This window comes from Eurosta solidaginis, chromosome 4 (genome assembly GCF_040869045.1).
Source record: "Eurosta solidaginis isolate ZX-2024a chromosome 4, ASM4086904v1, whole genome shotgun sequence".
Taxonomy (NCBI): Eukaryota; Metazoa; Arthropoda; class Insecta; order Diptera; family Tephritidae; genus Eurosta; species Eurosta solidaginis.
Window position 1 is genome coordinate 187,079,119 of NC_090322.1, and position 22,731 is coordinate 187,101,849.

At 39.2% G+C, this 22,731-nt stretch overlaps 1 protein-coding gene across 7 annotated transcripts in view; it reads right to left on the minus strand.

Moving 5' to 3' along the window:
• The window catches only part of LOC137250775 (protein 60A-like), a 49,481-nt gene that overhangs the window by 1,017 nt on the left and 25,733 nt on the right, over window positions 1-22,731 (minus strand). For all 7 annotated transcript variants that reach the window (XM_067784208.1, XM_067784207.1, XM_067784204.1 and 4 more), the window contains exons 3-4: window positions 10,126-10,298; window positions 6,370-6,806 (exon numbers count right to left, since the gene is read on the minus strand). In XM_067784208.1, coding sequence (XP_067640309.1) covers window positions 6,370-6,806; window positions 10,126-10,298 — 610 coding nt within the window. The remainder of the gene's footprint in view (window positions 1-6,369; window positions 6,807-10,125; window positions 10,299-22,731) is intronic.

The window sequence follows — 22,731 nt, forward strand, 5'->3', positions numbered from 1 at the left end:
CCGTCATAAGCGTGGTTCCTAACCCTACTAATGCGGATAATCAGCAAAATTTAGTTTCAGATTTGGTCTCCTATTCGAAACAGTAGAGCCAGGATATTGACCTCCGGGAACGCAATAGTCATTGGTCAGTTTATGGGCTTAGCTGGCAATGATTGATATCTGCCAGATAAATCTTCAGCAGAATAAGGTCGCTACGGCTCTGCCTTGATTTTATCCAATATTGAAGCTTATATTCCAAAGCGATTCCGATGAGCAAATATTTAAAGTTAGGAAAGTCGGAATATAAGGTGTCAAAAAAAAGTTTTTCAAACCGGCTCTCTTCGGAGGTTTTCGTGTCTTGCTTTTATTTTTTATTATGTACAGCTGTCGTCACTGTGCTGTCGCCCCTGAACTTTGACGAAAATATGTAACAATAAAACTGCTGTGCACTTTTTCTGCTGACGTCCATGACTGCAAAATGACTGAGATTCCTGGGAAGCGGATCTTTCACTCCTACCTTAGTTCCTTCACATGGGAAGGTAAATGGTTTATTGTGGATTAATATGGTAATATCTGATTAAAAGAATGTACCGGCAGTCTCTAGGGGTACTCGCAATGGGCAAAAATTACTCCCATGGGTAGTATCTGTCACAAAAAAGTTTTAAGTTACTTTTTGCTTATAAATGATTATATGTATTTGTTGGCGACCGTTGTGGTAGCGTTCTCCGCTAGAGATCCTGGATTCAACTCCCGGGCAAAAAATTTAAAAACAAGTTTTTTCAATTTGATACAAGTTTTTCAACCGGGGTGGACCCTCGGCAGGGATTTGGCAAACACTCCGTGTGTATTTCTGCCCAGAAAAGCTTCTCAGTGAAAACTCATCTGCCTTGCCTCTTCTTGTCGTTCGGAGTCGGCGTAAAACATCTAGGTCCCGTCCTGCCAATTGGTAGGAAAAATTAAAAAAGGAGCACGACGCTAATTGGAAAAGAAATACTCTATGAGGTATATCAAGGCTTGTATTTATTTTTTATGTATGTATTTGCTGCAGCGGCAAGTACCCAAATTTTTTACGGTCCCTGTTTCAATGGAGTTTATTCTTCAAATATCTGTTTGTAGAGTGCTTTGACTTGTTTTTAAGTTGGAGCTATAAGTGTCAGAAACCGCCCTACGAAGAAGTCCAAAGAAGGTAAGGTGTGGCTTGCTTTCGCAGCCGTTTTAAGAAGTAAGAAGTTAGCTCTCAATCAAAGTGTGCTAGGTCCCTGCGGCTTTTAAAATAAGCCTCTTTGGACTGTCTGTGTAAGCTGGTGCTAAGAAAATATGACTTATCTTGAAAACGATATGTGGCTGAACAAATGACAACTTCAACTGATCTTAAGTTGGGTTAGGTGAGTTTGAACTGCCCAGTTAATCAAGACCTCACATAAACTGAATATGTACCAGAATTTGTTTGACTAGCAAACGTAAGAACCCCAATCAAATGCCAGGACTAATGTTATATAATAACTTCGCCCTCTGGGTAAATGCTAGGCCTTAGCTTAATTGCTATCTCGAGGTCTGGCAACTCTGCCGCCGCTAATAGCTGGAGCCTTGACTCAGCGAGCACAGAACATCCTCAACCGTTTCATCCTGCAGCACGCACTTCCTACATCTGTTTTTACGGAGGAGGCCTAACTTATAAGCATGTGACGCCAGAAGGCAGTATGCCCATTGTGCGTCTTAAGCCTTCTCTCTTCAGAGATATGAGCCACAACGCACAAAATTTCAGAAACTTTGCAACCCCGCGCTTCTTTTCACGCCTTTCCTGCTTAATGGATCGCACACGACTGGTCATCGCTCTTTTCGTTACCTTCTATCCCTTTATGATCGGGAACCCAGTACAGATGTATGGTACGCCCTGAGCGAAGTTTTTCCAATGCTTCTTTGCAGTCCACGACACTCCCTGATGAAGTTCTGTGTGCGATTAATGCCTTAATGGTCGCCTGACTATCAATATTTGTATTGAGGAGACTGTAGCTTACGCACGCTTTCGCAAGAATTTCTGCTGCTTTCTTCACGGCTATAATTTCCGCCTGAAAGGCGCTGATATAATCTGGCAACCTTTAGCAACTTTCTGGATTTCTGGATCGACACAGACCCGACCACTTCCGTTTATTTGGAACCATCGGTAAACAGGCGTATAATATGTTCTGTCATTTTTACACCTTCTGGCGCTAACCTTGCGGCTCAATTGTGGCCGCAGATCTCTTTCAAATATCAGACACGGGACCCTATATTCCGTTTGTTCGAGATTAGATGGTGCTGTACTGCTATTGCCATACGGCCTGCACTCAAGTTGCGTCGATGCCTTAAGCCTTTTGCAGTGGCTAACACCCCTCACATTATGGTCCACCCCTGTTGAAACAGCAAGTTTCCTTGGACTCCCGTTATAGGATATTGATCATTAAGTCTGCAGGCGGGATGTTTAGAATGGGATGCAATGCCGCTGTGGGAGTAGTTTGTAGGGCTCTCGTTATACTAATCATTAATAATCTGCATACTCCTTCTAGTTTTTGGGTGTATGTACTTTTTTATGAGGCTGTCCACCAAACAAGGACCCCATAGTAAAGTATGGGATTCACAATTGCCGTAAATACTCAATGAGATAGTTTGGGAGATAGTCCTCATGTGCATTCTATCATTCTCTTGAATGCATACAGTGCTGCGGAGGCTTTCTTCGCTCTTTCTGCCACATGGAGTTTCCACGACAAGTTGCTATCTAGTACGAGTCCTGGATATTTTGTGCTGAATTTTTCTTGTGGGGTTACACCTTCAAGCTTAGATTTAGTCCAAGCCTTAGACCTTATATTTCCTTAAAAAAAAAGGCACCAGGTCGGTTTTTCCGAGTTGGCGGTTAACCCAGGCATGTACATCTCGATGTGCCTGATCTATCAGAGAGCTGATTGTTGTTAGGCATCTGCCGCTAACTGAAACGTCATCTGCATATGTCGTCAGTTTTACTGGTTCTACATCGAACCGTCTAAGCAATTGGTACTAAGTATCATAGAGGCTAACGCGGATAGTCTCAGAAATAAGAGCAGAAGCACTAACTGTACTGAGTTAGAGGGCAGAGTGGATAGAGCAAATCAGATAATGATAGATGCCTACAACTCCAGTTGCCGAGTCTCCCTAGTTAAGGGTAAGAAGGCAACCCCCTGGTGGTCGCATGACCTGACACTACTAAGGAAGAAAGTCAGGAAGCTCTTTAACGGGGCAAGAAGAACCGGCAACTGGGAGGAATACACTTAAAATCTAACAAAGTACAATAAAGAGATAAGGAAAGCTAAGAGGGAAAGTTTCAGAAATGTCTGTGAGGGAATTTCTAGCACACCTGCAGCGGCAAGGCTCCACAAGGCCCTAGCCAAAGAGCAGAGGGAGATTAACTTAGCGATTAGGCTTCCAGACGGTACCTATACCGGAACGGTGGAGGAGCGAGCGAGGGCCCTGCTACATACGCATTTTCCGGGTGCCTCTCCGCAAGTACCGGAACCTGTGTTCCCCAGAGTGAAACCAACCCCATCAGACTGGCAACTGGCCAACTCCCTCTTCAGTGAGGCCAGAGTCAGATGGGCAGTGGAATAATTTGAGAAATACAAATCTCCGGGGGTGGATGGTATCTACCCGGTGCTAATGCAGCAAGGGACACAGATTATCCCACATCTGGCCAGGATCATGAGAGATAGCCTGGCACTGGGATACATACCCATGATGTGGAGAAGAGCAAAAGTGGTTTTCATACCAAAAGTAGGAAAAAAGGACTATTCGCAGGCAAAGTCCTTCAGACCAATAAGTCTAACTTCCTTTGTCTTGAATGCAATGGAAAAGATATTGGAGAGCTGGCCCCTACATCATAGCCAGCATGCGTACAGAGAGGGTAGGTCCACGGACATAGCTCTGTACCAATTAACATCTGAAATACAGAGGGCATTCGAAACAGAGGAAACAGTGATTTGCGCTTTCCTCGACATTGAGGGTGCCTTTGACAACACATCTCATGAAAGCGTAAACATAGCACTGCAGATAAGAGGAATTCAGTTGCCTATCCAGAGATGGATTGACAATCTACTCTGCACAAGAATAGCTGAAGTCCATGTAGGCAACAGCGCAGTTAAGGTTAATACCACGAGGGGGTGCCCTCAAGGAGGTGTTCTATCACCCCTTTTGTGGAGCCTAGTAGTGGACGAACTCCTGCAAAAGATATCTGACAGTGGCATAAGATGCCAGGGATATGCTGACGACATCGTCATAATTGCAAGGGGTAAATTCGAGAGTACGCTCTGTGATATAATACAGAGAGCATTGAATATTACAAAGGGATGGTGTGCCAACCCATCTAAAACGACCATCATACCTTTCACCAGAAGAAGGGCCCTACCAGCCCTGAGAGCAATTACAATAGATGGTGTGGCACTAGAACATGGAACCGCGGTGAAATACTTGGGGGTCATTTTTGACTCCAAGCTCCTATGGAAACAGCACTTCGACTCCATGAGAGCTAAGGCCACGAGGTCCATCATGATATGCAAACGTTTAGCAGGCAAATCATGGGGCTGTAGCCCGCATGTGCTAAGATAGATGTATACCATGATAGTAAAACCTATGATAACATACGGTTCGATAGCCTGAGCATCGAAAACAACTCGGGCGACGACGAGGCAAGCGCTGTCAAAGCTTCAGCGACTGGCATGTGTATGCATCACGGGAGCTATGCGCACATGCCCTACAGCAGCGCTGGAGGCTATCCTCGATCTGAGCCCGCTGCATATATCAATAGAGCAGTCAGCCAAGCGAACCCCCCTGAATATTGCTAAGGAGGGCTCGGGCATAGGTAAAGTCATATCGTCCCGAAACATGGAGGAATTGAGAGAGAAGATCCCAATCTCTCAACTCCCGAGGGATGATATCCTCAGGCAGATAGTCTATGAGAGAAGGTACAAAGTAGAACTGGGAGACAAGGGTACGTGGGAGGAAAGCATAATTGTGTACATTTATCAGCTAAATAGAATAGTATGGTACACAGATGGCTCGAAGACGCCAGAGGGGATTGGATCTGGGGTCATTGGACCCAGAGCCAAGATATCAACGCCTCTGGGAGCACACCCGAGCATTTTTCAAGCGGAAGTATTCGCTATAAGCCAGTTTGCTGACCTGAACCTTCAGCGCGAATACTCCAACGAGACAATTGCCATACTCAGTGACAGTCAGGCCGTCCTCAAGGCGATCTCGGCGTCTAAAATAAAATCAGCACTAGTACTTGAGTGCGTTGAAAAGCTAAATCAACTAGGAGCACACAACAAACTGTTGTTGGCCTGGGCTCCTGGCCACAGGGGAATGGAGGGCAATGAGCAAGCGGACAGCCTGGCAAGGGAGGCAGCAACGACATGACCTATTGGTCCTGAGCCGTTCCTGCCAGTAGGCCCGCAGGAAATCAGAGGGCATCTACTATTAGAAGAAAGGGAAAAGAGGGAAGAACACTGGCGCAATATGCCAGGCTTGAGGCAATCTAAGTTACTGCTGGGGGGCTACAACACAACTCGATAAGGGGCATTAATGGGCCTGTCGAAAGATAACCTGAGGATCCTAACAGCTATTCTTACAGGACACTGCAGACTGAACAGCCACGTGCAGAAGCTGGGCATACTATCGAACAACACATGCCGATTTTGTGACCGATCAGCGGAGACGGCGGAACATATACTCCTGGAATGTGACGCAATCTCAAGACGTAGGGCTAAGTTTTTGGGCTCACCATGGCCAGAGCATTCTCATATCAAATCCCTCAAGCCAGGTGAACTGCTAGGGTTCATCAGAGAAGTCGGCTTGGATGAGGTGCTGTGAAGCAGTTGAGGGCACAATAGACCAATGGTCGCAGTGCGATCCTCAATTAATTATCTATCTATCTATCTAAGCAATTGGTTGATAACCAGCGTCCACAGCATTAGTGATAAAACCCCACCCTGCGGAGTTCCTCTGTTTACAGATTTTGCTGCCTCGCATAGTCTCCACTGTGACGTGGTCATTCTGCAGCTTAACATGGAGCCGATCCAATTTGTTAAGTTCGGATGAACTTTAATTGAGTTGAGAATGTCCATGGTTGCTCGCACCTAACAATGTATGCTTAGAGCTACTGAGCTTAAACAGAAACTGATCCTACGTCAGATTTTTAAAGACACTAAGATCGTGACGTAATTTTGAGAGCCTATGGCTTGCTTATCCCACAAGAGTTAGGTTTACCTTTCTTTGTTTTTATATCTTAAGAAACCTAACTTTGGCTCTCACAAAGGGAAACACGCTAAAGCAATTTTTCACAAACAAAAATTAATATGAATACGCTTTATTTTCTTTCTTACTTACCTCTGGGCCACGAAAGAAGCCAATCATAAATGGCTGATACTCATCATCGCCCTTCGGATGCACCAAACCAATATCATCCAGTTTTACTTCGCGATCCGGCTTATTTACCGCATGCGCACCAATATAAATACCCTTATTGCTATCGGGATGATGTAGCCAAACATCCAAACCCTGCGTTACATTCAATTCCAACCAACCTTGATAATCCGATGTTGTATTTAATGACGAGAGTATTTCCAATTCACGTTGACCCTCCAAATTTATAATCGAATAAACTGTGATTGTGAATTCACGTCCGCTTGTTAGCCATTTACCTTGTGCGGGATTTTGATAAATACGCAACTCAGCCATCATTAAGTAATTATCGTTGGGTACATCGGACACATCAAACCATAGTCGCCGACCATGCTCGTGACGCACTTCATCGACGTGGTGGTCTTAAGCAGGAGAAATAATGAAAAAGAAATAAGGTGTACAAAGGAAGTAAAACTGAATTAAAATTTATAAGAATATGAGATAACATCACCAAATTTAGCTATGTGCGTTAGGGTGGGTCGATTTGTATGGACGAAAGTTAACCGATATCGCGCCATCGATTTTTCGATAGGATTTGGGCTCAGGAAAAGAAAGTTCCACTACACATATCCAAAAAAATAAATTTCGAACCTGCGATATTTAATTTTTTTGACTTTTTTCGACTTTGATTTTTAAGGTTTTTTTCATGACCTACTAAAAAAAATTTCATTTGATTGTAAAATTTTCATGTATACCCTGTCCAACCCAAAAATGTCCGCTAAAACGTTGGCGATAACAGTTTTTTGAAAAAAAAAATATCAATATCGGTTAATTTTCGTCCATACAAATCGACCCACCCTAGTATACATGCAATTTTACAATCAAATAAAAATTTTTTAGTAGGTCACGAAAAAAACCTTAAAAATTAAATTCGAAAAAAAGTCAAAAAAATAAAATTTAGCAGGCTCGAAAATTATTTTTTTTGGGTATGCGTAGTGGAACTTTTCTTCCTGAGCCCAATTCCTATCGAAAAATCGATGGCGCGATATCGGTTAATAAATCGACCCACCCTAGTGTGCGTACATGCATATATCTGCTTGTATCAGATACCTCCAAGCTTCTAAGCAATGTACTTATTACCCTGCAACTAACCAATTAGTAGCAAACAACTTCGCAAAATGTATGAAACCTGCAGGAAAGGAAGATTGGTGTGACGATGGCTGAAACATTTTGGAGTGTTGTCTCATTCCAGCTAGTCAACCAATCTTCTGCTGCCAATTGTCAGATTTCAAACAGAAATTTGCTAACCCCATCTCAGACAATTTCAAATACACACTTGGGGGATATAAGGCCCTGAATTGAACTAGGCCTAAGCTAGGAGAGTTGGGCCTGCAGGAGAAACATACCGTTAACAACTGGAACGCGACTCAATGCCTCGGGGCAGCTTTCGCGCAGGCAATACGGCCAAAGTAGTATAGCGTCATCAAGTACTGGACGAACAGACTATCTAGTTTCTCCCCCCAGTGGGTTGGGGGGTCAGAATATACCCGCGGTAGGTATGCCTGTCGTAAGAGGCGACTAAAATACCGGATTCAAGGGGTTTGTGTAGGCAGCCCTTTCAGGTTGCCAGCGCAATACATAGCTTCTCCACACCCAATTGTCAACCTTACCTATCCGTGGCGTATCCTATTTCATTAACAGCCGAGGCTCTGGCGAAGCCGAACTCTTCATGGATCTAAGGGTGGGAGAGCGGGATAGCCTAGAAGGTTGTTGTTGTTGTTTTTGTAGCGATAGGTTGCTCCCCGAAGGCTTTGGGGAGTGTTATCGATGTGATGGTCCTTTGCCGGATACAGATCCGGTACGCTCCGGCACAACAGCACCATTAAGGTGCTAGCCCGACCATCTCGGGAACGATTTATGTGCCCACATTAAACCTTAGGGCTATTCCCTCCCTCCCCAATTGGGTTTGGAGAAGCTATATATTGCGCTGGCAACCTGAAGGGTTGCGCTACACAGCCCCTTGAATCTGGTATTTTAGTCGCCTCTTACGACAGGCATACCTACCGCGGGTATATTCTGATCCCCTAACCCGCTGGGGGTGGCCTAAAAGGGCGCATGTGGTCATAACAAATCGTTCCCGGGCTTGGTACCCGATCTGCATCCGGCAAAGGACCATCAACTCGATAACACTCCCCAAGGCCTTCGGGGAGTGTCCTTATCGCTACGACAACAACAAAAACAATAATCTAGTTCCCTATCTGCGCTTTCCTGGGTCTCTTAGAGTCACAATCGAGGTGGATAGCTGGCGAGAGGGTGCTCAAATGGCAAAGAAGGCTATACGCGCGTACATCGTTGGTTCCAAAGTAATGGAAGGAGTAGGTAAACTGCGTTGATCCGGAAATAAACAGGTCCTGATCACTGTAGTGTTTTTCAGTTGTAGTTGCGACTAAAGCAGCAGAAACCCCAGAGAAATTTGCTTGAACTGCATCCACGTCAATTTTTTACATTGAGAGCCAAGCAGCAATGTAAACAATAATCTCTCATACAACAACATCTAAAAACGTGTTGGAGTGTAAGCAATCCGTGAAAAGATTCGTGATAGGGAGAAATATCCATCTGTATTGCGTCCCTGGGCATATAGTAATGAAAAAGCGGGTGAGCTAGCTTAATAGCTAGAGTTGCACATGATCGACCAAACAATTAAGCTGTGAACCAAGCGCCAGGCTGCAAAGTATCGAAGATCATGTGCAGGTCTTACAACCTTAGACTAACAAAGTTAATCTTATCATGGAAACGAGGAAACTGTAGGCGCATGATGTGTATACTTACTGAACCTTTCTTTCTGTTATCCCATGCTTTTAAATTAGGCCTTATCAATGAAAGCATGTCTAGGAAGTGCGGGTTGGAGGATGAACCGATCGAGCACGTTTTATGCTCGTGCCCTGCGCTTGGTCGTCAAAGACTTCAGCCATGAGAAATATCACAGCTATCAGTTCTAGAACCACGAAGAAGCATAGGTCCTAGAAAACTTCTAGTATTTGCCAAGAGGTCGTAGGTATTTTATACCATAGGTCCTGATTTCTGATAAGAGTTTTCAGTTTGGTCGTTGAGCAAACTTCTGTTAACACTATGGATTCTTTCAGTGTATGTGAGGTCCTCTGTTGTTGTTGTTGTTGTTGTTGTTGTAGCGATAAGGTTGCTCCCCGAACGCTTTGGGGAGTGTTATCGATGTGATGGTCCTTTGCCGGATACAGATCCGGAACGCTCCGGTAACACAGCACCATTAAGGTGCTAGCCCGACCATCTCGGGAACGATTTATATGGCCACATTAAACCTTCAGGCCATACCTCCCTCCCCACCCCCAAGTTCAATGAGGAGCTTGGGGTCGCCAGAGCCTCGTCTGTTCGTAAAACAGGATTCGCCGCGGATAGTTGAGGTTGACAATTGGGTTTGGAGAAGCAGTATATTGAGCTGGCAACCTGAAGGGTTGCGCTACACAGCCTCTTGAATCTGGTATTTTAGTCACCTTTTACGACAGGCATACCTACCGCGGGTATATTCTGACCCCCTAACCCGCTGGGGGATGTGAGGTCCTCACGGACCGGCCAGTTCCACCTCACCTAGCCTCAGCTGCCACATATCTTTCCCTCATTCGTCTAACAGATGGCGGTAAATAAAGCGTATGCTATATCTCGCACTTCCACAATACAATGGGCTATATTAAATTTAAATTTACTCACTTTTATTTAAAAACGTCATTATTATATCACTCTGATCGATTGCTTGTTTATCTAGAGCTGTAATGAAATTCTCCTGTTCCTCAAGATCTCGTTTTGAACGTGATGGCGCTTCATTAATCTCTTCTTCGATTAGTCGGTGATAGACATCGAGCAGAAATTGTGGTGCAGATTTTCTAAAATAATGAATACGATGTTATGTGAGTAAGCTTGTTTTATAAAAGTCTATTTTTAACTATTATTGCATTACAAAATAAAATTTAAGATTTAATAGTTATCTTTCGACTTTGAGAAAGGGGGATTGTTGTTCTGTGAAGTAGTGAAATGAAAAAAAAACTCGAACAAAAATTTATCAAATATATGAAAATTTGTTTTCACTCGATTGTTCTATGAAACGATGAAGTTCTCAACCGTTTCTTTCTGCTACCCGCACTTTCTACATCTGCTATTACTGGCGAGGTCCAATTTATAAGCATGTGACACCAGCAAGCAGTCTGGACGTCTAACATCGCTTAAGCACGCACCCTCCAGAATTTCTTCCGCTTTTTTCTTGGCTAAAATTTCCACGAGAAAGACAGCCTGTAGAATCTACTTATTTCTTGATCGACACAGTAAACAGTAGACCCGATTACTTCCACTTATTTTGAACAATCAAGCTGCCCTCTGGCATGCATACAATGCCACGGAGGCTTTCTTCGCTACAACTTACTATCTAGTATAATTACTAGATAGTTTGTGCTGTATTTTTCTTGTAGGGTAACCCCTCCAAGTTTAATCTTCATGCAATTAGTTACCTCATATTTTCTAGTAAATAATACTAGATCGGGTTTTTCCGCGTTGGCGGTTAACCCGACTCCAGATGGCCAGGCGTGCACATCGCGTAGCACCTGATCCATCAGAGAGTTAATTGTTGGTAGACATCTGCCGCTTATGATGACTAAAACCGTCGTTTAAGTAATTGGTGCTTGACCAGCGTCAACAGCATTGGTGATAAAACCCCATCCTGCGGCGCACCTAGTTTATAGATTTTGGTGACCTCGCATTTTCGCCATTGCATCGTGATCCTTCTGAAGCTTCACATGGGGCCGATCGAATTTTTTAAGACCAAATGTAATTCAACCGAGTTGTGACTGTCGATGATTGCTTTCGAGTCATTGTTGAAAGCACCGTGCAGAAAAACACCTACGGACTAATTCTGGTGTTCCATGGCTTTCTCTATATTAATGACCACCCTATATAATACAGCATCGACTAACTTGCATGTTGTGTTGAAGAGAATAATTTCTCATTTATATATGATTTTACATACACATCTGTTAATCTCTCTAGGGTTTTGAGCAGATTAGATGTCAAACTAATATGGATGTAGTCTTTCGGTTGCAGATGACTGTATATTTCCGACAAATCATAGTTAAGTTCCAGAGCCGCATTAACCCTCAACGGGGCCCAAGGCAACCATCAATTTGGGGGCCTTTTTCACGTCCGTTCCCTTTTCCATTAAAAAATACAAACTAATTTCTTTCATAAAAATTTTATTACCACAATGTAATAATATTGTAACGAATTTAGTGCAATTCTGCTTATTTGCAACCTTCTACTAACGATCGAATCACTAAACTTTTGAATAAATAACTCCACTATTCAATAATGCAAAATGGCCCTTATTCAAGTACTCATTACTGATTCTCAGCTTTACCTCCTTTTATTCCCTGTGATTTCTCGTTGGCATACTTCTGGACGTTTCGATTTCTAGAATTTACTTCTCGTTTACAAGCTATAAATTTCTCAGCTATAACTACAGATGCACGATTTTATAGCTTCTCGCAAAGCCCATGCGCATTTATATGTGAGTGATACTTGCAGAAATGATTGCATACTCTCGGGAGTATCTCAGATTAATGCATGTGTTTGTGCGTCTCTCTCCGCTGCGTGTACGTACATATGTGTAGATATAATGATTGATTAGTTTATGTAGATACAAGTGACTGCTTGCTTTATTGTTGTTGTGGCTTCATTTACTTAGCATCGGACTAGTGATGTGAGTATCATTTAGTGTCACTAATATTCGTCACAATATCAATAAAATTACTATCTACATTTTAAACATTTATTTTCGACAAATTAGTCAATTATATCATCAATATCGATTTTGTTCAATAAATCTGACTCAATGCAAAGTATACCTAACATCTCGAATCGTTCTTGTCGCGTTGTAGCTCTTTCAGCAGCTTTGATTCCTTTTAATTGCCAGATGGATCGTTCGGCAGAACAATTTGTGATCATTAATGTAAAAAAATTCGTGTTAGGAAATACATCGGATAATTGATCTTCCATTAGAATATACAAATGACTGTGAGGTTTTTGTACATCAGAGTATCTGGAGTCCATGTAACTTTGGAATTGTTTAATTTCAATGAAAAATTCTTCCTAACCTCTAGAATAAAATATAATTAAGTTATTTATAGCTTCGCGGAGGTCTGAATCACTTAAGGAAAAGTTGATGAGAAATACAAATCTCTCTGAAACTTCCATATACTTTCACTGCGAAGATTGTCCATGATTTCGAGGAATCCTTTTGGCCTCAAATCATCGCGAGGGGAAAATTCTACTTCTGGAGCATTTCCGTCATTAGGTTGTTTTTTCCTACGACGAGTACGTTTTACGATCTGTATAACCTACACAAGGTAATAATTGGAATGAAACTAAACTCCCTTTTAACGATCCGTACAAAAAAGCACATGGTTGCAAATCTGCTTTTTCACTTTGCAATGACTTACTCACTGAACGCATAGCAGTAAAAATAGAGTTGAAGGCTTCTACACTCTGTTCCAAAAATAACCGAAATTTTTCAAAATAAAAGCAACCAGTGTACATTTTGAGGTAATTCTTTTTCATTATTCAATATACTCTCCTTTCACTTCGATACACTTCTTTGCACGCTAAAGCAATTTGTCAAATGAGTCGGAAATGTCCTTTTTGGGAACCTTGTCTTGTTCGTTGGTCGTCGCCTTTTGAATGCGGTCAATTGAGTTTTATTTATTTGAGTAAAATTTATTTTCAGTTCTGATTATATTTTTCTTTCACTCTCTAGAATTTTATGTTTGTAAGAAAATTTTAGAAGTCTTTTTCATTTTTCGGCGGCCCCTAAAATCGGGGGCCCCAGGCAACTGACTATTCTGCCTACTTGTTAATCCGGCCCTGTTAAGTTCGCAAGTAAATAAAAGCTTAATTTGTTAGCACAGCCGGTTATACCTGTAATGCTAGAATTTTCAAAATTTGAGCAAATCCATTCACATGTCGCACAGGTATTTTACATACACACATCCACACGTAGCTGTGCTCTATTTGTCTTTATGCTTATTCATTCAAAAATGTTTTACATTGCTCCGATTTTTCAGTAATTTGAGATTTTTGCGACATTTCATTAAGGTTCAAAATAATTTCGCAAAAGCAAATAAATGCACATACATAAATTTCTAGAATTAAAACAATGGTTTCGCTTTGTTAACGAACAATATCAAATCAATGCAAATTGTAGACGAAATGGAGCCCGATAAACGTAAACATACATACATATGTAAATAAAAGCATATATATTAGAAATTTTTCTCACTGTACACCACAAAAAGATATGTCACATAAATGAATCAAATATTGTAATCCGCACACGCCAATGAGGCGTGAAAAGGTGAAAGATACTCTGGAGCTAAGGAACGAATATGCAATAGCTAACACAACAGAACTAATAGAGAAACTTGAGACCGTAGAACTAACAAAGAACAGCAAATTGGTATGTTTTGACATAAAAGATTTATACCCATCAAAACCACTATCGCAGACTTTGGACATAGTTAGCTCCACAATAGTTCATAATACAAAAAACAAAGTGAAAAGTATGCAAATCACAAATACGCTAAGAACCACTTTACGTCAAAACTATTTTCAATTCAACAATAAAATATATAGACAAACAAACGGTCTAGGAATGGGAAGCCCCACTTCAGCCATTTTTATGGAAGTGTTGGATGACATAATATGCGTTTTAACTACTAATAACGAAGCTGGATTACCTCAACAAGCAGCACGGAAATATAAAATTTACAATGGAAACCGAAAAAGACGGAGGAACTAACTATCTAGACCTCACGGATAAATATTAATAAATTTGCCAAAAGATTTACTATGACATATATAGAAAGCCAACGCAGCAAATGCAGCATTAAGGCATTTGGTACATAGACTTGAAAGAACACCTCTTACACAAGAGGCATATAAGAGAGAGCTTGAAGAGCAAACAACGGATATAAAAAAGCACTAGTAGATAAGCTCAGAAGAACGCATGGAGAACCAAAAAGAAATAATGAAAAGGAAAATAATAACACCTGGACGTCTATGACATATACTGGAAATGCAACATATAAATTGGCAAATTTCTTTAAAAAATACAACATTAACACAGCATTCAAAACATCAAACAATCTAGGGCGAAAACTAAGAACTAACACTAACTCAGAGGATCCGTTTAGCAGCCCTTCAGGTTGCCAGCGCAATATATAGCTTCTCCAAACCCAATTGTCAACCTCACCTATCCGCGGCGAATCCTGTTTCAGACGAGGCTCTGGCGACCCCAAGCTCCTCATGGAACTTGGGGGTAGGGAGGGAGGGAATGGATGAAGGTTTAATGTGGCCACATAAATCGTTCCCGAGATGGTCGGGCTAGCACCTTAATGGTGCTATGGTACCGGAGCGTACCGGATTTGTATCCGGCAAAGGACCATCATATCGATAACACTCTCCAAAGCCTTCGGGTATCAACCTTATCGCTACAACAACAACAACAACAACAACAAACAGGACGGCAAATAAGAACGAGATTCAGAGAACACATTAGAGATTACAACAAAAAACACGGAATCCAAACTTTATACCAGAGTCTAACTTCGCGAATCACACGGTCGAAAATGAATGTTCCCCACCAGCAAACATTAATAAAACAGTTAGGGTCCTTCACATACAAGCAAATGCCGACGTCTCAACGTACTCGAAAACATGGAAATCTACAAACAGAAAACATTGGACGGTAGAATAATAAACGAACAGATAAACACAATTTCTGACACAATATTCAAACCTTTAAAACTTGTTTAGAAGAAATAAAGTAATCACACAGGTTCAACAGACAAACACAAAACGATTAACGCACAAAAACAACAAACCCACAAAGAAGGTCAAACGATTAAAATCGCGGACTTTTACCTGCCTCAGTCAGCCACACAAATCGATCAGTAAAACCCACCCTCGGTTCTGAATGAACACACAGCACATACACATAACTAAATATATACAAGCATAAATTTCGACAATACCTGGTCATGTACCTACGAACTATAAATCGACACTGATGATGGTACAACGCCGAAACTGGTTTGTCTCGAAACCAAATTTGACAAGGGATGACGGAAAATCGGTCCAATATACATCATTTATCCACCCTGTCGGAAAATCAACAAAACAAAATAAGTAATAAAATAAACTTCTCCTCAAACATTGTCGGATCGCTTTTAATTTAGAAATTCTATATGAGTAAGAAATAGGTGAAACAAATAAAGCCTCAGAAATATGATAATTTCTGTGATCCATCTCTTATGACTCCGATATGATGAAACTTGAGCTATATGCCAAGAGTGTTCGGAAAACAAAGCAATATTTCACCATGGTATAAGAAAGAATGTAATTCCATTGTAAGTTGTCGGTCGCCATATTTACTACCTGACAATTAAACAGATATTGACGTCGTGCTACCATCACAACTAAAAAAAAATTTTAATTTAATTGGTTTGAAAAATTATTGAAATTTTTGAGCATTGTGGATAAAACAAGTGTGATATCTTACCCGTCAACTGCCTGGCAGGAAGTTCAATATGGCTAATTCTTAGCGTTTTGGCAGCGTTTTGAAAGGATGTTCAATATGACGGTGCATAACGCTGGCTATCTTTAGCGGGTGATAGAAAGAGATACAGGATGAGACTACGATAGTCAATTAAAAATCAGGTGATCGGGCCTATTTGTAATTTGACGTCTATGCAGAAGTTATCACACTTGTGTATCCACAATCTACATATAAAAATCAAATTCTGTGTGGCTCTGTGTTCGCTATGGAAACGTATTTCCCCCACTTCAATCATCACCAAATTTTGGCTATAGGTTCTTTCGATCAACAGGAAGGTTTTAGGCTAAAAACAATTTGGATATATAAAAGGAGCGTGGCACCTCCCATACAAATGAAATCTTTGGTACTGCATAACTCTGAAGGTGTACATGCCAGAACATTGGAATTCAGTGAGGAGTTATATGAGGTCAATCCTTAACACTACCAAGAAAATGTGGAATTGGGAAAAAGGGGGCAAATAGAATATATCATACTTGGTAGGATAATGAAAATTGGTAAGGAGCTATATGACGTTAATTCTTAATACCTCCAGTAAAATGTGGAATTGGAAAAAAGGGCGTGGCACCTTCCCTACAAATGGAATTTTTCGAACTATGGCTGCCGTACACACCAATGGAATTTTAACACCTAAAGTTTGACTGTATGGTTGAGTTTGGCTGTTATTCCTTTGGGACGTTTAGTAATCTGCCGCCGTTAAAAAAATTTGTTAGCTTCAGTCTATCTGAATCTTTTATAAAAATCAAATTCTGTGTGTGTGTTCCGTATAAAAACGAAATCAAATTCTGTGTGTGTGTTCCGTATAGAAACGTATTTCCCACTTCAGTCATCACCAAATTTTGGCTATAGGTTCCTTCGATCAAAACGAAGCAGTGGAAATGTCATTTCCTTTAAATATAATTATAAATGCTTGTGGGGCGCATAATAATCACAAGATATAATTGCTACAATCCCTAGTTAAAGTAAAGACCAGAGAATAACTATTTTAAATAAAAAAAATACTATATTAAATAAAAATAAATACTATAAATGACAAAGTACTTACATATAAAGCTAAAAACTTCATAAATATTACATAACGGAATTTATACGATGCGTCGCAACAGAATTTCTACACCCTCATGATTGAAACCAAGTAGCCACCGTTTCTCTTCCCTCATAAGCTTAGAAAGTTTTCTAATGAGTTGTATTACAGCAGGTAATTTATTATACAGTTTACATGACACGATTGTGTAAAAGTTACGGAAAAATGTGGTCCAAAAACGAGGAATTTTTACATTTGATAACGGTCTACTTCTTAGGCTGTAAGGGTTATATATCGGGATTTGTGAATACCCACCCAAAAAAATTTCAAAACTTTATAATAGTACAAGTGTCGAATGGGAAGTATGTTTAATTTTTTGAAAGATCCATAGAGTGTGATAGACGGTCTGCGTTACACATTTTTCGAATAAAGCACTTCTGTAGGATTAAAAGCGCATTTAACTTACTAGCATACGCTCCACCCAGCAACTGATTTCATATTGTAATTTTGAGTGGACAAGCCCATGATATATTAATGCCAACACTCGATTTGAGCACAGCCTTTTTAGGTTAAAGAAGGAACGAACCGCTGACAACATGTACGATTTCAAAGCAAAAATATGTGATGACCAACTTAGGTCTTGGTCGAATATACCTCCTAAATATTTAAAGTTAGGGACTACAATCAATTTTAAAGCAATTACTGTCACAACTCATTGTCTCGTCAAAGGTGTTGGCAGAGTTTTGATGAGTGCAATTACTTGAACACATACGAAACCGCATACAGTTAGAGCCGTGAAAGAAAATATCGTTTCTAGGTAACTCCTTTCCGCATTGATTAAAATACAATCAACTTTGCCTTGTTGCTTACCACGAGTTTGTGGCTAGCAAACCAAAACCTCAGCATAAAAACATCGTGATTGATATCAGCAAAAAGATTAAATTCATTTGTAGATCCATATGCAATGGCAAGGTCATCTACAAATGCCGTTACTTTACCAACAAATGGCAACGAGAATAGTGAGTTAATGTATATTAGAAAGAAGATAGGTCCAAGAACCGAGCCTTGTGGCACCTCTAAGGTAATAGGTCTGGGTTCACTTTGAATATTTACGACTTCAACTTTCTGAATTCTATTCGTTAAGTATGATTTAAACCAACTAAAAACGTTGCCACGAAAACCAGCGGAGCTCAGCTTACTCAGTAGAATATTATGGTCCACCATATCAAGTGATTTAGTAATATCTACAAACAGACTAACGCAACACATTTTTTCGTCAATCGCCTTATGTATAAAGGAAGAAAAGTCTAAAAGAGCATTTTCAGTTGAAAGCCCTGACATAAAACCAAATTGCTTGGGACTAAAAAATTTAATTTTGTTGAGATAAGTTAACACCCTAGTCTTAACTGCCTTTTCAAAGATTTTTGAGATTGAGGATAGCAAGGATATAGGCCTGTAATTATTCTTGTCTTTTTTATCTCCCTTTTTGAATAGCGGTATCACGGTAGCACATTTTAAATCTTCTGGAAAAAATCCGGAGGTTATACTCAAATTAAATATATGCTTTAAAATATCAACGATATGAAAAGCTATGCTTTTTAAGGTCCTATTTGAAATGTTGTCACTGCCACTTAAATCAGACTTGTTCAAAGTTTGAATTATTTTAAGAATTTCTAAACCTGCAATTGGATCAAAGAAAAAACTATTACTGGGAGTTCTGAATTCCGTGATGTTTCGATTTTTACGGCACATGCAGATATTTGTATTCCTTATTGTATTAGAAGCTGCTCCTACATTTACAAAAAAATTATTAATGCCGAATGTAATCGAAGCAACAATCATCAGCGGTAAAAGCAAAGGTGAAGATGTGCTCATACAACGGATCCCAATGATTCCTACAGATTTTCCATTCAATTTTAAGCGCTCACAGTTCTCTGTACGCCTTGCTTTTGCAATTACAATCAATAAAGCAATTATAATCGCTTACTGTTGCAGGATTAAATTTAGAGAGTCTATGCTTTTTCCATGGCCAGCTATATGTTGCTTGCTCTAGAGTTGGAACGCCAAAAAATTTGTTTATATTTGCACCGAACGAAAAAACCAAAAATATTGTATTACAATAAGATACAATAATAAAATGTTTTAAACGAAAATTTCACCAAATATGCGCACAAAATTCAACAAACAAAACAGAAAAAATAACGCAACATTAATTCGATCTCGGGCGTTACAACGTACGCCGGGTAAAGCTAGTGTTTTATAGAATTCGAAAACGGGAACAAGCCTGATAAACTTTTTTACATATCAGTCTAAAAAAAATTTATTCTGATCACACTTTCTCTTGGGTCGTAACATTTATCGTCATATCTCCGTAAAGGCTTTTTAGAGATCAATGACCTTTCGCGAACGAAATTGAAAGAAAACAAGTAAGAACGGGACTGTCTTCGGCTGTGCCGAAGACTTCATACCTTTCATGAATGGGGCTGAACAATAATCTTATCCCGTTCGTAATCTCCGAATAATCGAATGTATAAGATAAGAAATATATAGTGAACAGATCTGCATACCTTAACGATTTTTAAGATAAATATAAAATAAAAAACAGGTAGGTACTTTGTGTGAGGATGCAAAGCTTCACGTTTTTTGTGGTCTGCATGTAAAAACTATGACTGCGAATCACGTATTTCAACAATATATGACGTAAACGGTACTATTTGATGAAATTTGATGAATTTTGAAGCTTCTAGCCGTAAAAAAGGGGCAAAAATTGTGTTTATATGGGGTATATAATATATATACCACCGATTTCTATGATTTTTTCAGACAACAATATATGCTATACACGTAAGCATTTGGTGAAATTTGAAGCTTCTAGCTGTTAAAATGGGGAAGAAATTGCGCAAAGTTTCTTATCTGAACAATCGGTTGTATGGGATATATACTATATATACCACCGGTATCTATGATTTTATCAGACAACAATATATGCTATATACTTAAGCATTTGGTGAAATTTGAAGCTTCTAGCTGTTAAAATGGGGTAGAAATTGCGAAAAGTTTCTTATCTGAACAATCGGTTGTATGAGATATATACTATATATACAACCGATCTCTATGATTTTTTCAGGCAACAATGTATGCTATATACGTAAGCAATCGGTGAAATTTGAAGCTTATAGCTGTTAAAATGGGGTAGAAATTGCGAAAAGTTTCTTATCTGAACAATCGGTTGTATGAGATATATACTATATATACAACCGATCTCTATGATTTTTTCAGACAACAATATATGCTATATACGTAAGCAATCGGTGAAATTTGAAGCTTATAGCTGTTAAAATGGGGTAGAAATTGCGAAAAGTTTCTTATCTGAACAATCGGTTGTATGAGATATATACTATATATACAACCGATCTCTATGATTTTTTCAGACAACAATATATGCTATATACGTAAGCATTTAGTGAAATTTGAACATATCTAAACGATTTTTAAGATAAATATAAAATAAAAAATAGGTAGGTAATCTGTGTGAGGATGCAAAGCTTCACGTTTTTTGTGGTCTGCATGTAAAAACTATGACTACGAATCACGTATTTCAAAAATATATGACGTAAACGTAACTATTTGATGAAATTTGATGAATGTTGAAGCTTCTAGCCGTAAAAAAGGGGCAAAAATGAGAGTTTATATGAAGTATATAATATATATACCACCGATCTCTATGATTTTTTCAGACAACAATATATGCTATATACGTAAGCATTTTGTGAAATTTGAAGCTTCTGGCTGTTAAAACGGGGCAGAAATTGCGCAAAGTTTCTTATCTGAACAATCGGTTGTATGAGATATATACTATATATACAACCGATCTCTATGATTTTATCAGACAACAATATATGCTATATACTTAAGCATTTGGTGAAATTTGAAGCTTCTAGCTGTTAAAATGGGGTAGAAATTGCGAAAAGTTTCTTATCTGAACAATCGGTTGTATGAGATATATACTATATATACAACCGATCTCTATGATTTTTTCAGACAACAATATATGCTATATACGTAAGCAATCGGTGAAATTTGAAGCTTATAGCTGTTAAAATGGGGTAGAAATTGCGAAAAGTTTCTTATCTGAACAATCGGTTGTATGAGATATATACTATATATACAACCGATCTCTATGATTTTATCAGACAACAATATATGCTATATACTTAAGCATTTGGTGAAATTTGAAGCTTCTAGCTGTTAAAATGGGGTAGAAATTGCGAAAAGTTTCTTATCTGAACAATCGGTTGTATGAGATATATACTATATATACAACCGATCTCTATGATTTTATCAGACAACAATATATGCTATATACTTAAGCATTTGCTGAAATTTGAAGCTTCTAGCTGTTAAAATGGGGTAGAAATTGCGAAAAGTTTCTTATCTGAACAATCGGTTGTATGAGATATATACTATATATACAACCGATCTCTATGATTTTTTCAGACAACAATATATGCTATATACGTAAGTATTCGGTGAAATTTGAAGCTTCTAGCTGTTAAAATGGGGCTAAAATTTGCGAAAATATATATATATATATATAATATATATATATACTATATATACCACCATATATATACTATATATACCACCGATCTTTATGATTTTTTCAGACAACAATATATGCTATATACCTAAGCATTCGTTGAAATTTGAAGCCTCTAGCTCTTAAAATGGGGCAGTAATTACGAAAAGTTCCTTATCTGAACAATCGGTTGTGGGGGATATATACTATATATACGACCGATCTCATCAATTTTTTCAGGCAACAATATGTGCAATATACGAAAGTATATGGTGAAGTTTGAAGCTTCAATCTGTTAAATTGGGTAAGATATTACAAAAATCCTCTTTTTCTGAAAAATCGGTTGTATGGAGGATATATGCTGTAGTGGTCCGATCCGGTCGGTTTCGACAAATGTCTAATCGGACACCCAAATACACCCGCTCACCAAATTTTATCAAGATATCTCAAAAATTGAGGGACTAGTTTGCATACAAACAGACAGACGGACAGACGGACAGACGGACATGGCTAAATCAACTCAGCTCTTCAACCTGATTATTTCGGTATACTTAATGGTGGGTCTATCTATTTTCCTTTAAGGACTTACAATTTTCGGTTTCGTGACGAAATTAATATACCATTTCATTTTCATGAAAGGTATAAAAATAGGTAGGTAATCTGTGTGAGGATGCAAAGCTTCACGTTTTTTGTGGTCTGCATGTAAAAACTATGACTACGAATCACGTATTTCAAAAATATATGACGTAAACGTAACTATTTGATGAAATTTTATGAATTTTGAAGCTTCTAGCCGTAAAAAAGGGGCAAAAATGAGAGTTTATATGAAGTATATAATATATATACCACCGATCTCTATGATTTTTTCAGACAACAATATATGCTATATACGTAAGCATTTTGTGAAATTTGAAGCTTCTGGCTGTTAAAACGGGGCAGAAATTGCGCAAAGTTTCTTATCTGAACCATCGGTTGTATGAGATATATACTATATATACAACCGATCTCTATGATTTTATCAGACAACAATATATGCTATATACTTAAGCATTTGGTGAA